Source organism: Neovison vison, chromosome 3, assembly GCF_020171115.1.
Source record: "Neovison vison isolate M4711 chromosome 3, ASM_NN_V1, whole genome shotgun sequence".
In the NCBI taxonomy this organism is placed as follows: Eukaryota; Metazoa; Chordata; class Mammalia; order Carnivora; family Mustelidae; genus Neogale; species Neogale vison.
The window spans coordinates 159,376,557-159,388,995 of NC_058093.1; the positions used below are offsets into that span (position 1 = coordinate 159,376,557).

Here is a 12,439-nt window from a genome sequence, read left to right on the forward strand (position 1 = left end):
AGAGGGCTTTCCGTGGAGGCTCGACCACCACCTGGGCACCAGCCACCCCCTGTGGCTCCTGGCAGCGCCTTCCCCACCAGACACCTTACCTTCTGCTGACCAGTACTCAAGTGCCAAGGACTATGTTTGTCACTCAGAGGTTCTTTGTAGACAAAATTTTAAATTTCTGTTTTGTTCTGGGGACTCAGTAAATTTTTTTAGAAAATGAATTTTTATGTAAGAAGCAAGTGAGAGAGTTGCAGAATAATTCAGATTTTAAATGCTACTCTAATGTTTGTGTCAACATTACAATGGAGCAAAACAAAGCCCATGGGTCAGGTGATCTATGTAAGGTCACAGCTTAGCGAGTCTTGCAACAAACACTGATGCCTAATTAATAAGTAGTTACAAAGAGCACATTGGCAGGCAGGCACTTCCTACACTATTAACACAAAACAAATACCAGCAAGAAAGCCAAAGGGCCTGGAGGCCATTCCAAGCCAGAGGCCTTCGGATGAACCTGAGGAAAGGTTTTCCTGATACAGAAGGAGGTGAGACTTTGGAGCTGTTTAAGGCCTTCCACCCGAGAGAAAAGAAGTGCCCAGGTCTGGCATTAAACTCTATTTATTTAGTATTTGAAACATGGTGTACATTTATGAATTTGTATAAACATTTAGTACAGCTAAAATCCACAACTGGTAAACAATCTGTGCTTTCTTTTTGTGTACAATTTTGGAGTTTCCATCTGGGTATGTTGGTGGTGTGGAGAGACCCAGTCTGCAGACCCACTCAAACTGCCTCATACGACCGCGGTAACTGTGACCGAGTCATCTGCTCCTTTTAAGGGCTGCTCCTCGCACAGAAAAAGTGTCACACTTGGGAACTACTAAGCCAGGTGTCAAGGAAACAAGAGAAACACAGCTGACACAAGGAAAGAAGTGTGTGAGGGAGACTCTGCGAGCGCCCCGTCAATGCCCAGCACGCCGCACGCAGACACCTAGAGATGGACGCTCTCCTCTGGAACATTCGGTGCTTAGTGTCCAGGCTCTTCGCCCCCAGCTGCGGGGATTCCATCCAGCAGGAGTTTGCACTCTCGGGGCACCTCTTAGGGCACCCACAGATGTCACAGCTGCAACTCCGGGGTGCCGACCAGGCCCAGGGCTCGGGCTTCTTCTGCAGTCAGGCCGTTCTTGAGGGTCCTTCGCACTGCAGCAGTGTCCGCAGATCACAAAGGGGTGAGAAGACAAGGGGAGGTTAGCAGCTGACACATGATTACCATCACCCCTGCCCCCTGCCCCCCAAAGACCCCCCAGGGTAGTCACAGGGCTCAGAGATGCTCAGCCCCATCGCTCCTGCCAAAATTCCTGGCCATCTGCCAGGGCAGAACAAATTCCAGGGCTGTAAGAGGCAGACCTGAAGAGCCAAGTGGAGGGACTGACCTTGTAAGAGGGGACAAAGGAGCCCCCACCCTTATAAGATTTCTGAGAAATGGGTACGAGGGTAAAGGACAGATGGTATGTGGAGAGTTCAGCCTCTGGCCAGCCTAAGGAGAGGATCAGAGCAGGAACAGTCCTTACAGAACATAGGGAAATACAGGTTTCCTGAGTCTAGGTAAGATCACCCCACAAATCTGCAGGAGGGACGACGATGCTGGGGACGGAACTCGGCAAGCGGTGGCAGTTAGGAGGAATCTCTATGAGCAAGATGGGTTTTAGTTTCAACTCATCAAAGGGCCTCTGGAGGCAACAACTAGTAAGTCCTTATGGACAGGAGGCCAAGGAGCAAACTGCCAAACTTCCGACTAGACTAGGTAGATGTTTTCTGTGAAACACATGCTCTCCTCTGGGGCTTACAGTGGGCAGGTGGAGGCACGCTCACATGTGACAAAGAACTGGCTTGTGTTTAGCTTGGCATTGTGGGTATCCCCACTGTTTAGTGCTGACCAATTCTGACATCAAAATAAAGGCCGGATAAGGGTGAATGAGGAGGCAGCTGTCCCTTCCAAGGTAAGTCCTTGCATTTGAAAGGTTGCTTAATTACATTTCCCTTAATTTATAAGTTGTATTTGGCCTCCTTTCTATATAAGGTCATAGGGAGTTTGGGGTATTTTCTTCATTTTCAGAAGAGATGTGTTATGGATTTACCTTCCACCCTAAATCCTAAATCAGCGAGAGGAACTGAGATGAGCAGGGCAGGCCCTTGATCAGAATGTGGAGAAAGTAAAGCTCAACCTTCCCATGCCAGACCCAGCTCCCTGCAACCCCTGTGACCATGGGGCCTGTGTCCTCCTCCTCAGGGGAAGGCCCCAGATGATACGCGCACCAGGATCCCAGCTCCTATGCCTGCAAGCAACACCCCATATTCCATGCTTTCCTGTCCTCCCCTAAGCAAAAGCCCACTCAGCCTGTGGATAAAGGATCTGAAGAGATCTGGTAGAATGTACAGGATCTAAATATCTATGAATAAATGGTTTCTTTTCTCCTGGGAATCAGCACTTTGAACAGGGGCCAACACCTAACCCATCAGTCCGTCAATCAACAAGTACTTTATGCAGGATCTATTGTGTGCTCAGGACGTAAAGAATTGAAGCACTGCTGGGAGACTCACAGACACCAGGCATGGATCTGACACAGACAGAGACACAAAGATCTGTGCTGAGGGTTACCCTCCAGTCATGTCCCCGCACACAACCTCTGGGCTCCCCGACCACCCGTCTGCAGCCGTCCTTGCCCTGGCTCGCCCTCCCCCTACCCGAAGCCCTTGGGCTCCAGACTGTCTACGTCGTCCAGACAAAATGTTTGGCTCCAGAGCCTCGGCTGGAGGCAGATTGCATTTAACTGAGTAATGGAATTTGTTCTATGGGGCAGCAATAAAAATACTAGTTTGTAATAACCTTTTATGTTTTTTAAACACTCCTTCAAGTGTTTGTTAAAGATAATTTTAATGGCAGAAAATAAGATAAAATGTTTCTCATTCTTGACAAGGACTGCCAAGACCTCTCTTCCAAGACACAAAATTCGGGTTGAGGACCGTGCTGCACACGAAGGGCATCCTGAATTTTGCTAGGCCCGGGGGTGGCCTGGCCAGGAGTCTATGAAGTATAATTGCTGAGCCTCTGGGGATACGTGGTGGCCAGATGACTACAGGAGACTTCCCGAGCTGATGGGCATCTCACAGGAGGGCATTTAGAGATGCTTCCTTAATACCTGTTCACACACTTGCTTTAATCCCCTAACTGTGGAGTTCAGCTCAGCTCACGGGAATACTTGAGTGGGGACCCTGGCACCTTGTAGGATGTGCAAGAATCTCACCGACCAGGGCACTGCGCCAGCCTCTCTGGGACAGGTGCAGAGACTAGAACCAAGTGTAATGGCGCTGCTTTAGCCCCACTGCCCGGCCACACAGAGCCTGCATCCTCAGCTTTGTAGCCTCTTCTTAGTTTTGAGGGACCATCCTGGGGGGGGGGTCCTCCCTCGCCCCTTCTGCCTGGGCCAAGGTGTTCTCTGCTGCAGAGGAAAAAGCCAGCATGGGCCACGTCTCTTTGCTCCCCAGATGTGTCCCGAGAAAGGAATCCACAGAAAAACCCACCCCATTAATGGAATCCAACTTACTGAGGGTCTTCATGACAACTGAGATAAATTCTCTCATATTAAATCCAACTACCCTATATAGTAGCCCCCAAAGACCTTAAGAATCTGAGCTCTTCTTCTGTTAAAAAGTCACATTATCACTTGAAAAGACGTGTGAAATGAAGATGATCAGTTAAAATTTGTCTTTGTGCTCCGGTTCCAATTATGCATAGCAAGGGTCTCTTTGGGTGTCCATTCCTCCCTCTGCCTGCTCTTCATTCGTTCGTTCACTTGTTCATTCATTCATTCACTCAGCAAAGGTTACCTGTGCCTTTCCCTGAGCCAAGTGGGGCAGTCAGGGAGGCAGGGGACTCACGGGGATGCAGTATGAGGAGAAACGCTCAGGGTAGCAGACCCTGGCTGGAGAGGGTGTTGGCTCTCACTCAGTTTCTGGAAAGTGAAAAAGGACTGGGACATAAGAAAAAGAGGGGACCAGCAAATGGGCAGGCAGGATATGGACCCTGTACAATAGAAATGAGTCATCACATGGAACATGACACCAAAAACTAATGATGTACTGGGTGCTCACTAACATAATAAAATTTTTAAAAAAGAAAGAAAGGAAGAAAAAAACAAGTCATCAGAGAGGGGATTTCTCCAGTCCCAGGGGGCGGGCACTGGCACACGTCTGACACGATAACGTCTGGGCCCTTCTCCGCTCCCAACTCCCGCTTCCCGCACCGACACTCTGCCTGCAGCGTGGCTTCTCCCCGGCCTGTCACACGCGCCTGCCTCCCCTGCCTGCAGCCGCCTAACAGAGACCAGACCCTGCAAATGTTGATCCCTGCGTGCCCTGCAGCTCTTCCACAGACAGCATGGGTCACTTTGCTGTCCCCAGCAGCCACTCGCTGCCCCTGGCTCTTGTGACACTCTCACAAGGCGGCGGTGACAGCAGGGGCATCAGACACATGAGAGCCTCTGCTGTCAACGTGCCCCACGGGGTGTCTGGGGACTCAGGGGAAAACCGAAAGTTCTTTTCTCTCACTGCCCCCAGAATTGAAAAATAGTTTGATCCCACAAAGTGCTCTCAGGCAGCTCTTCGCTAAGAATGAGCCGAATTTGAGAATAACAGCGACGGTGGCCTCCACTTACTGAGGGTTAACCCGGATGATTCCATGTGGAATCCGTGGAATCTAATTCTATGGAAACCCTATGAGAAGAGTCCCATTATTATTTCTCCAGCAAGTGAGCGGACAGCACAGAGAGATCAAGTCCCTGGCCCAAGGGCACACAGTAAGTGGTCCACAGATGGATTTAAAGCAGGACATGTGAGACCCAGCCCATCCTGGAAACGGGTGGGTCCCTGGGACCACCTTTCATACTCATGGGACATCCACCGAGTTTTACTTCCCTATGACAGAAATCTATTAGCACCCTTCACCTTTAGATCACTGATAGTTCTTTTTCTCTTTTGCACAAAATGCCAAACAATTTGGAAATAAGTTAGCTTTTTGTAATCCCTAAGATACTACTAAAAATTTTCTACCATGTATACAGAGAGTACCATGTCTAGGACTACAGGGACTAATATCAGAACGTCAAGAGGTCTTAAATTATGGGCCTGGTTGCTGGGAAGTGACAAGCCTGCTGCTATTTATTCACGCCTTGTTCCTCGAGGAACCCATTCCCTGAGTGGAGCCGAAATGATGGCTTCACTCATGCCTCTTTGGACTTAAATACAGAGAACTGTTTTAAGCTCTATCGTGCTTATTGATTCTATATTAGTCTTTCCGTGTGTTGGCTCATTTTGTTCTGTTAATGTTGATTATCTAACCATATGAGCCCCTTTTCTTGTTTCCATCCACCATCTTATTTTTTCTCAGCAATCTGTCTATTAGAAGCAGAGATTTCCTAAATTGACAGGCATTTTACAAGGGAACTGATCAATACTTTTCAAAAGTGTCAAGCTCTTAAAATGTCCTCCACACATGGGAGGAGGCATGCTGTCTCAGTGCAATACGACAGCGTGGGTAGGGTAGTGGGACAGAAAGAAGACATTCATGGATATGCTGGTGACAACCCAGCCTTGGGTGCACAGTGACAAGCCCACTCAAACTGCACCCTGGGGGACAGGAGAGGTGAAGATGGGTCTGGTCTAATCCCCGCAGGCCGAGTCAGGTGGGTGCTGTAGCAAGCGACAGCTAGGTCGGTGTGCTTCCTGTGCCTGGGCTCTCGTGTGACTTGGGCCTCATATTCCCCCCTGGCTGGGGTCCCTTGGGCAGCAGCGTGACAGAGCTGGGGAGGGAGGACGGTGGGAACCTGTCAGATGCAGAGCACCTCACTCAGTGCTCACAGCCACCTGGGAGGGGGCCCCGCTGGCCTCACTGGACAGCAGACTGAGGCTCAGTGGGGCTGAGTGAGTGGGGAGGGACCCCGTCTCCAGCTGTTTTGTGAGGAGGGACCCCGTCTCCAGCTGTTTTGTATGAATTGGTACGTTCTACAAAGGGAAACAGATTCCACGGGTACTGCAAAGCAGCAAAGGCAATGAAATACACTATTTCCATGTCAGGAAGGAGCCTAGCACTTTTCAAAGCCCCTTACAGGAACCCTCTTTGCTTTGCTTTCAGAGCAGCTCTCACAGGCAGGACAAACTGACTCCAGGTTCCTCCTTTCACTGATCCTCCCTCCTCCTGAATCTCCAACTCTGAGTCCAATGGGCCCCTCGCACCCAGATATGGGGGAAGACAGAGAAGCCAGCCTCTCCTTTTTCAGGAGCGTGGTAGTTCCCAGTTTGGGAGGATGAGCTGTCTGAACATGAAGCCAGAGGGCCACCCAACACAGTAAAATATTTCCAAACTCTTCCTGCATCTGCCTCTTTGACCTGAAGCTTCTAGCTGAGCTTCTTGCTACATCAGAGTCCTGACCTCTGGCTGGGCCTCCAGGCTTGCGTGTGAGGCCGACACACCCTACTGCTGGGCCCACCTTCAGAGTCTGGGTGACATGGGGTCTGTTGGGCATTCGGACAGCACCTCCTCTTGTTTGGGCCTGACTGCTCTTCCAAGCTCCCAGACTCTGATGACATACTCCATCACCCCCACCCCCCATAGCCCTTCAAGTCTCTTTCCTGCAGGACAGGTGGGGACTGTCTATCCCTACCTCCGAGACCCTCCCAATGCAGAGCAAAGGCTGCAAATGCCTTCCTCACTTCCTGCTCTCACTTTTCTAGAGAGAAAAATCTTAAAATCACCAGAAGCTTAAAGGAGGCCACAAGAAATCAGAAAGCCACAGTCAGCTCCAGCTTGTTCTGGTCACCCTCTTCTGTAGCCTGGAGAAAACATGGGTGGCACCCCTCCTCCCACGAGGCACACACCTCCAGCTGGTCCTGCACAAGGCAGCAACTCCCCACATGGTTCAGGGAACAGACAGACTGTCAGTCCTCACTTGGACTTCTTTCTGTCCTCCTGTCCCATGGGCACCTCAGCTAGCTATCTTCAGAGGAAGGTCAGTCCTTCTGTAATGAACTCAGGGGCTGAGTATATAGGAATGAAGTTTTTGGGGAGAAGACAAAAGTTTGAGCCTTTTTTATCCTTTCCACTAACATCTTATTTTACTCTATTGCAAGAGCATGAGTTTTTAAAACCTGTTTTATTGCCATTGTTAGCTCGCCCTATAAAAGAATATAAAAGTGATTCAGAATCAGTAAGCAAAAACTATTTAAACAAAACACAGGGAGGTTTTCCTTAATGAGAATAATGGGAAAATTAATTAACCACCTTGGAGACATAGGGACAAGTAAACAAAGCTGGGTACTGATCAGATCCAGGGCCAGATCTAATATTTTGCGAGGCATAGCTCCTGCTTTCCCTAAAACAAATTCAATAATTTTTCAGATTTGATGGTTTTCCTTCTCCATGAAATTCTACTTAACAGACAGCATGGCTCTACCCCTCAAAATTCTGTAGAAGAAATAAATTTTAGTTACATCAAATCAATGTGAGCTATGTCACATGCCCTTTGAGAGGGATGCTGAAGCTTCAGGACATGACGAGGAGGCAGTCATGGTTGGGGGGGGGTGGGCTGTTGGGGGTCAGAGCATCAGATCAAATCAAGTTTCTGTGCTCCTTTCCCAGCAGTTCCTGGAATTAGACTTCTGGCTCTTTCCACTGAGAAACTGTTCTTCTAAGGGTGATCAGCCTTAAGATCTTAATTAGCTAAGAAATTGGCCAGTTTATTTGTAAGTCACATCAAAGTAATCACATCTTTACAGAAATATAGCTCTGTGCCCAAACTTCATAGTCATGTCACAGGTGGGGCCCAGGCCCCCACCTTAGAAGGAAACTCAAATATGAAAATGGTACCTAGCCTCTCTACTGTGACAAGATCTGGCTCCCCAGGAAAAGAGAACAGAGAGATTATGAGTCCCTAAACCCTGTTCTGTTCTGTGATAATCTGGGCTGTTGGCCATATGTAGCCAGCCAGCTGGGCAGAGACGTTCCTCCAAAGATAGGTCCAAGAGAAAAGAACATGGGGGAGCAGCTCCCCCTCCTTACCAGCTACCATGGCCCATTCTGCAGAATCACAGTGGTAAGGATACTTCAAATGCCATTCAGCTTTAGGATTTTCTCGAGAAGGCCAACATCCAGGATGCCTAAGAGAACAAACCGCCCTGGGACAAAATAGTTGCCCCAATATGATGAAGAGAAAAACCTATATAAGAAAAAAACCAAAACCCTCCCAGAATGTTCTCCCTCAGTCCGATCCACCGGCCAACTGTAGAACCTTTGCTAGAATCAGGGGCAGGGACATGAAAGAGCATTGGATTGACCATTTCACAGGCTAAAAATCCACTGGACAAGTCAAAACACTTCACTTAATGAGACCGGGTTGTCACCAGCTGGAAAAGCGGAGCTGAGCCATGGGAACCTGAGAATTGATTAAGACGCCTTCCCTGTGTCCTCACCAGCTGCATATTTCAAGATTTAGGAGTACATTTGGCATGTGTGGTCCTAGTCACCAGCATCAAACACAAACGCAGACATTTAATTATCTTGGAAGATTCTCAAGTGGCTTGGAGGTCGTAAATTTCTAGGTTATGGGATGGATTCTGTTTGGTTTCCTGCAATAGTCGGACTATTACTGTCTTCAGCCAAATGAGTGATTGCCCCAATACATTGGTTATTCATCACCCCCTTGCCTCATCACGGCCATTAAACAATCAAATCAAATACACCATTGTTTGAGATGGAGACCCATACCATGGAACTTCACATCGATTTCGCAAATTGGTTTTTTTCTTATTCTTTTAACCTCTTGCGAGAAAGGTGGAGTTTATCATCCCCCTTAAAAAGAAATCAAAGTAACTTTCCCCCATCTTAAATTTCTATTGATGGTGCCATTACTAATAAATTAAGCCTGTTACAGATAAACACTTACACACATGCAGGGCTGTATTTGTTGTAGTAACTGCATTGCAGAATAAAATGTGCTTGGCTAAACAAAAAGAATATACGGCTGTTTTGCATAAGATTGGAATGGAAATGATACCACAGGAAATTAGTTTATGTCAACCACAAAAACAGGCAAAATATCTCCCTGGCCAGATTGAAGAGGAAAATTAATTATGACTGTGTTATTGTTCCCAGTGACATTATGTATCTCTCTAAGAATCTGGTTCCCTCTAGACTAGACCAGAGGGCAGGGTCTACACTCTTCGCCAACACAGGCATCTAACCTGGGGGAGGAGCACATAGCCTAGGCCTCCAGGGACTGGCCAGGTCACTGCCTCCTGCAGTCTTCTTCTCTGAGAGCTCTGGCCCCACAATGCCCACCTTCTATCAGGGCACCCCACCCCCTGCATGGCATCCTTTCTCAGCCCTCTCCCTTGGGCTCTGCGGCTCAAACCTTGATCTCCCTTCCCCCGCCCCCCTGCCTCGTGTATAATCTCAAAGGTGGCATCAAACTGAGTCTGAGTTCTTACTGAACTCCCGCCTACCTGGAGTCAATCTCCTTTCACTTTTTGAAGCCATTACAGACAGAGGTAAACAGGCTTCCTTCCTGTGACAGTCAAAATCCCTGTGCCCCTCACCATCCTTGATTCTTGGAGGCAGAGCCGATAGAGACCCAAGCTGGTCCCCTGAGCCGAGTGGCACACCATCGGGACCAGAGGCTGGGGGCTGAGCTCTTTCCTAAAACATGCCAAGGTCATGGCTAATGCAGACATATGTCAAAGGATCCAGAGGAACCCGGAGAGCAGCCCCTCGGAGAGCTAGCATGGTGCCTACAGGGGCAGCCCCACACCCACCATCCTGTGGGCGGGAACAGGCAGAGGGTTCAAAGGGGAAAAATTGATCCCTTTGATTTAGTGGACTTCTCCATTGAGTGCCAAAAGAAACAAATCAAACTGGTCAATCTAGATTAACATTAAGTATTCTAAGCACCCCAATGACCATAAAAACCATTGGTTTTGACCTTTGACATGTTTGTGAGCAGCAGTGAATCCCTAGGGGAACCATCTTCAGCTACAAAGTGGCCCGATGCAGAAATACAGCTTCGACAAAGAATCTGGGGGCAGTGCTTGCCAAATGGCCCCCCTGCACCTACTCCTACACGCCAGATATATTCAAGGGTCTTTCAGACGCTCTTGGGAATAGGCAAGAACTGAGGGAGGCCTGACCAGAAGTGGCAAATATACCGGACGGGGTGTGGCTGCAGCCCCCTCCTCCACACCGGCAAGGAGACCTTTCGTGGGTGAGTTTGGGTGGACCTTCCACGTGTCACTGACTGAGGACTGGAGCCGGCCCCTCAGTGGCCGGCATATTGGTCAGGAGGGCAGGTCCCCCTAGGGCAAGTCCCTCACGCCCCCCCCCCCAAGGCACTTACGAGACTTCCGGTTGGCCCGGGAGCGCTTTCTCTCCCGAGGCACTACCCGCTGACTGGGCACCTGGGTGGCCGACTTGACGATGCGATCCATGATCTCATCGGCTGCGTCGTCCGTGACGTTAGGGGAGTCATCGGTTCCCATAGTCCAGGAACTGGCGGATCCTGAACCAGAGAGAAGGAACACACTAGAGAGAATGCCAACACTTTCTTCCAGGCACAGAGCGTGGTCAGTGACCGGCCACAGCCGCGGCCAGGGCACCGCGAGGACTCGCCCTCACGCATGCGCCCTTGGAGCACTTACCTGCTCCCCTGAACACGGCTGCCGAAGGCCTCCGCCCGACCAGCCCCGTGATCCTGGGAGCGCACACATCACAGCACAGAGCACAGCACAGACACTCCGCGAGGTCCACCCAGTAATGTCCGGAGAAATGGGTTCATTCAGCTCTCTATCCACGGCTCTCTATGCCTAGTGAATGCCAACTAACCCTAACTTTCTTCTAGTTAAATAGAAACCATGATTTTATAATGGTTTACCTTTGGGCTGCTTAATCTTTTTTTTTTTTTTCAAGGAACTTCATTATACTTTCGGGTTTATTTATTTTTAGAGAAAAAGAGCTAGCACAAGTGAGCGCACAGTGTAGGGGGACAGAGAGAGAATCTCAAGCAGACTGCCAGCTGAGTACAGAGTCCAACAGAGGGCTTGATCTAATGATCCTGAGATCATGATCTGAGCGGAAATCAAGAGTCAACTGCTTAACTGACTGAGGCACCCTGGATTACCTAACCTTTAAAAAATCGTAGCAGGAGAGGCACCTGGGTGGCTCAGTTGGTTAAGCATCTGCCTTCAGCTCTGCTTCTCCCTCTGCCACTCCCCCTGCTTGTGTTCCTTCTCTCGCTGTGTCTCTCTCAGTCAAAGAAATAAATAAAATCTTTTTTAAAAAATAGCATGTTAATTTTTTAAAAAAGATTTTATTTATTTCTTTGACTGAGAGAGGAAGCAGGGCTTCCTGCTGAGCAGGGAGCCTGTGGTGGGGCTTGATCCTAGGGCCCTGGGATCATGACCTGAGCTGAAGGCAGATGCTTAACCGTCTGAGCCACCCAGGCACTTCTCTCATACTAATTTTTTAAAAGCTTTTGGCATTTGGATATTGACGGCAATAGTTAAGAATAGCTGATCACTGTTCAGTAGATTGTAATTTTTATGGACACATGTTTGTGGTTGAAATTTTACAGTAAATACGTAATATGCTATGATTCACTCCTAATTTCTGCCAGTAAAATGCGCATTGCTGAGTTGCATACATAAGTAGTTCACACTTTGCAAAAGGAATAGCAGGATTCCTGGGGTTCCACCACATGCATGTGTCTGAGACCTGTGGCTATAGGTCAATGTGTATTCCAACGACAAAGCTTTGTTTTTATTGTTGTTGTTACTTTAAACATTTGTCATATGAATGGGAGCACAGCCGCAGCACTGGTATATATAAAACCAGTAACTGTATCTTTTCTGCTTATGCCCAAGTTCACTTGATCTCCTTGCTTTCATCAGATTAGATTTTCCAGCAACATAAAACCCTTTAAGAATAGGCTCTTCTCAGCAAAGAATTTTTGAAATGGCTAAATTTTTCTGCCTTCTCAGGATGGTTCAGGTGGTCTAATTGGAGGCAAGAGTCCTCACACACTGGCACAGCTCTGACACTGGGACCCTTCAGTGCTTCTGAACAATGATCTTTCTCAGAGCAGGTAGAGCAATCAATCGTGCAATTCTGTTTGGCCCAGCAATTTCGAGTTTTCCCTTTTACCTACTGATTTATAATTCTGTGTCTCATTTTAAAATGCCAAGCTATCCTTCCAAAAATACACAATTTTCAATCATCTGTATTTGCTCATAATACATTTTCAGGGCACTGGGCCAAAAATGAAGGCATCTTCTAATCTTCCTACTAAGAATTCCCAATTCTTCCCATCTTAGATGTCCCTAGGGATCTGCTTTCACTGTAGTATGTCAGGAG

The 12,439-nt window shown here is 48.4% G+C and overlaps 1 protein-coding gene across 6 annotated transcripts in view; it reads right to left on the reverse strand.

Annotated features, from left to right (window-relative positions):
• Positions 1-587: 587 nt before the first annotated feature.
• FHOD3 (formin homology 2 domain containing 3) overlaps positions 588-12,439 on the reverse strand; it is a 456,738-nt gene continuing 444,886 nt past the window's right edge. For all 6 annotated transcript variants that reach the window (XM_044243141.1, XM_044243140.1, XM_044243139.1 and 3 more), the window contains 2 exons: positions 10,428-10,589; positions 588-1,185 (listed from right to left, as the gene is read on the reverse strand). In XM_044243141.1, the coding sequence (XP_044099076.1) occupies positions 1,103-1,185; positions 10,428-10,589 (245 nt within the window). In that variant the 3' untranslated portion in view covers positions 588-1,102. The remainder of the gene's footprint in view (positions 1,186-10,427; positions 10,590-12,439) is intronic.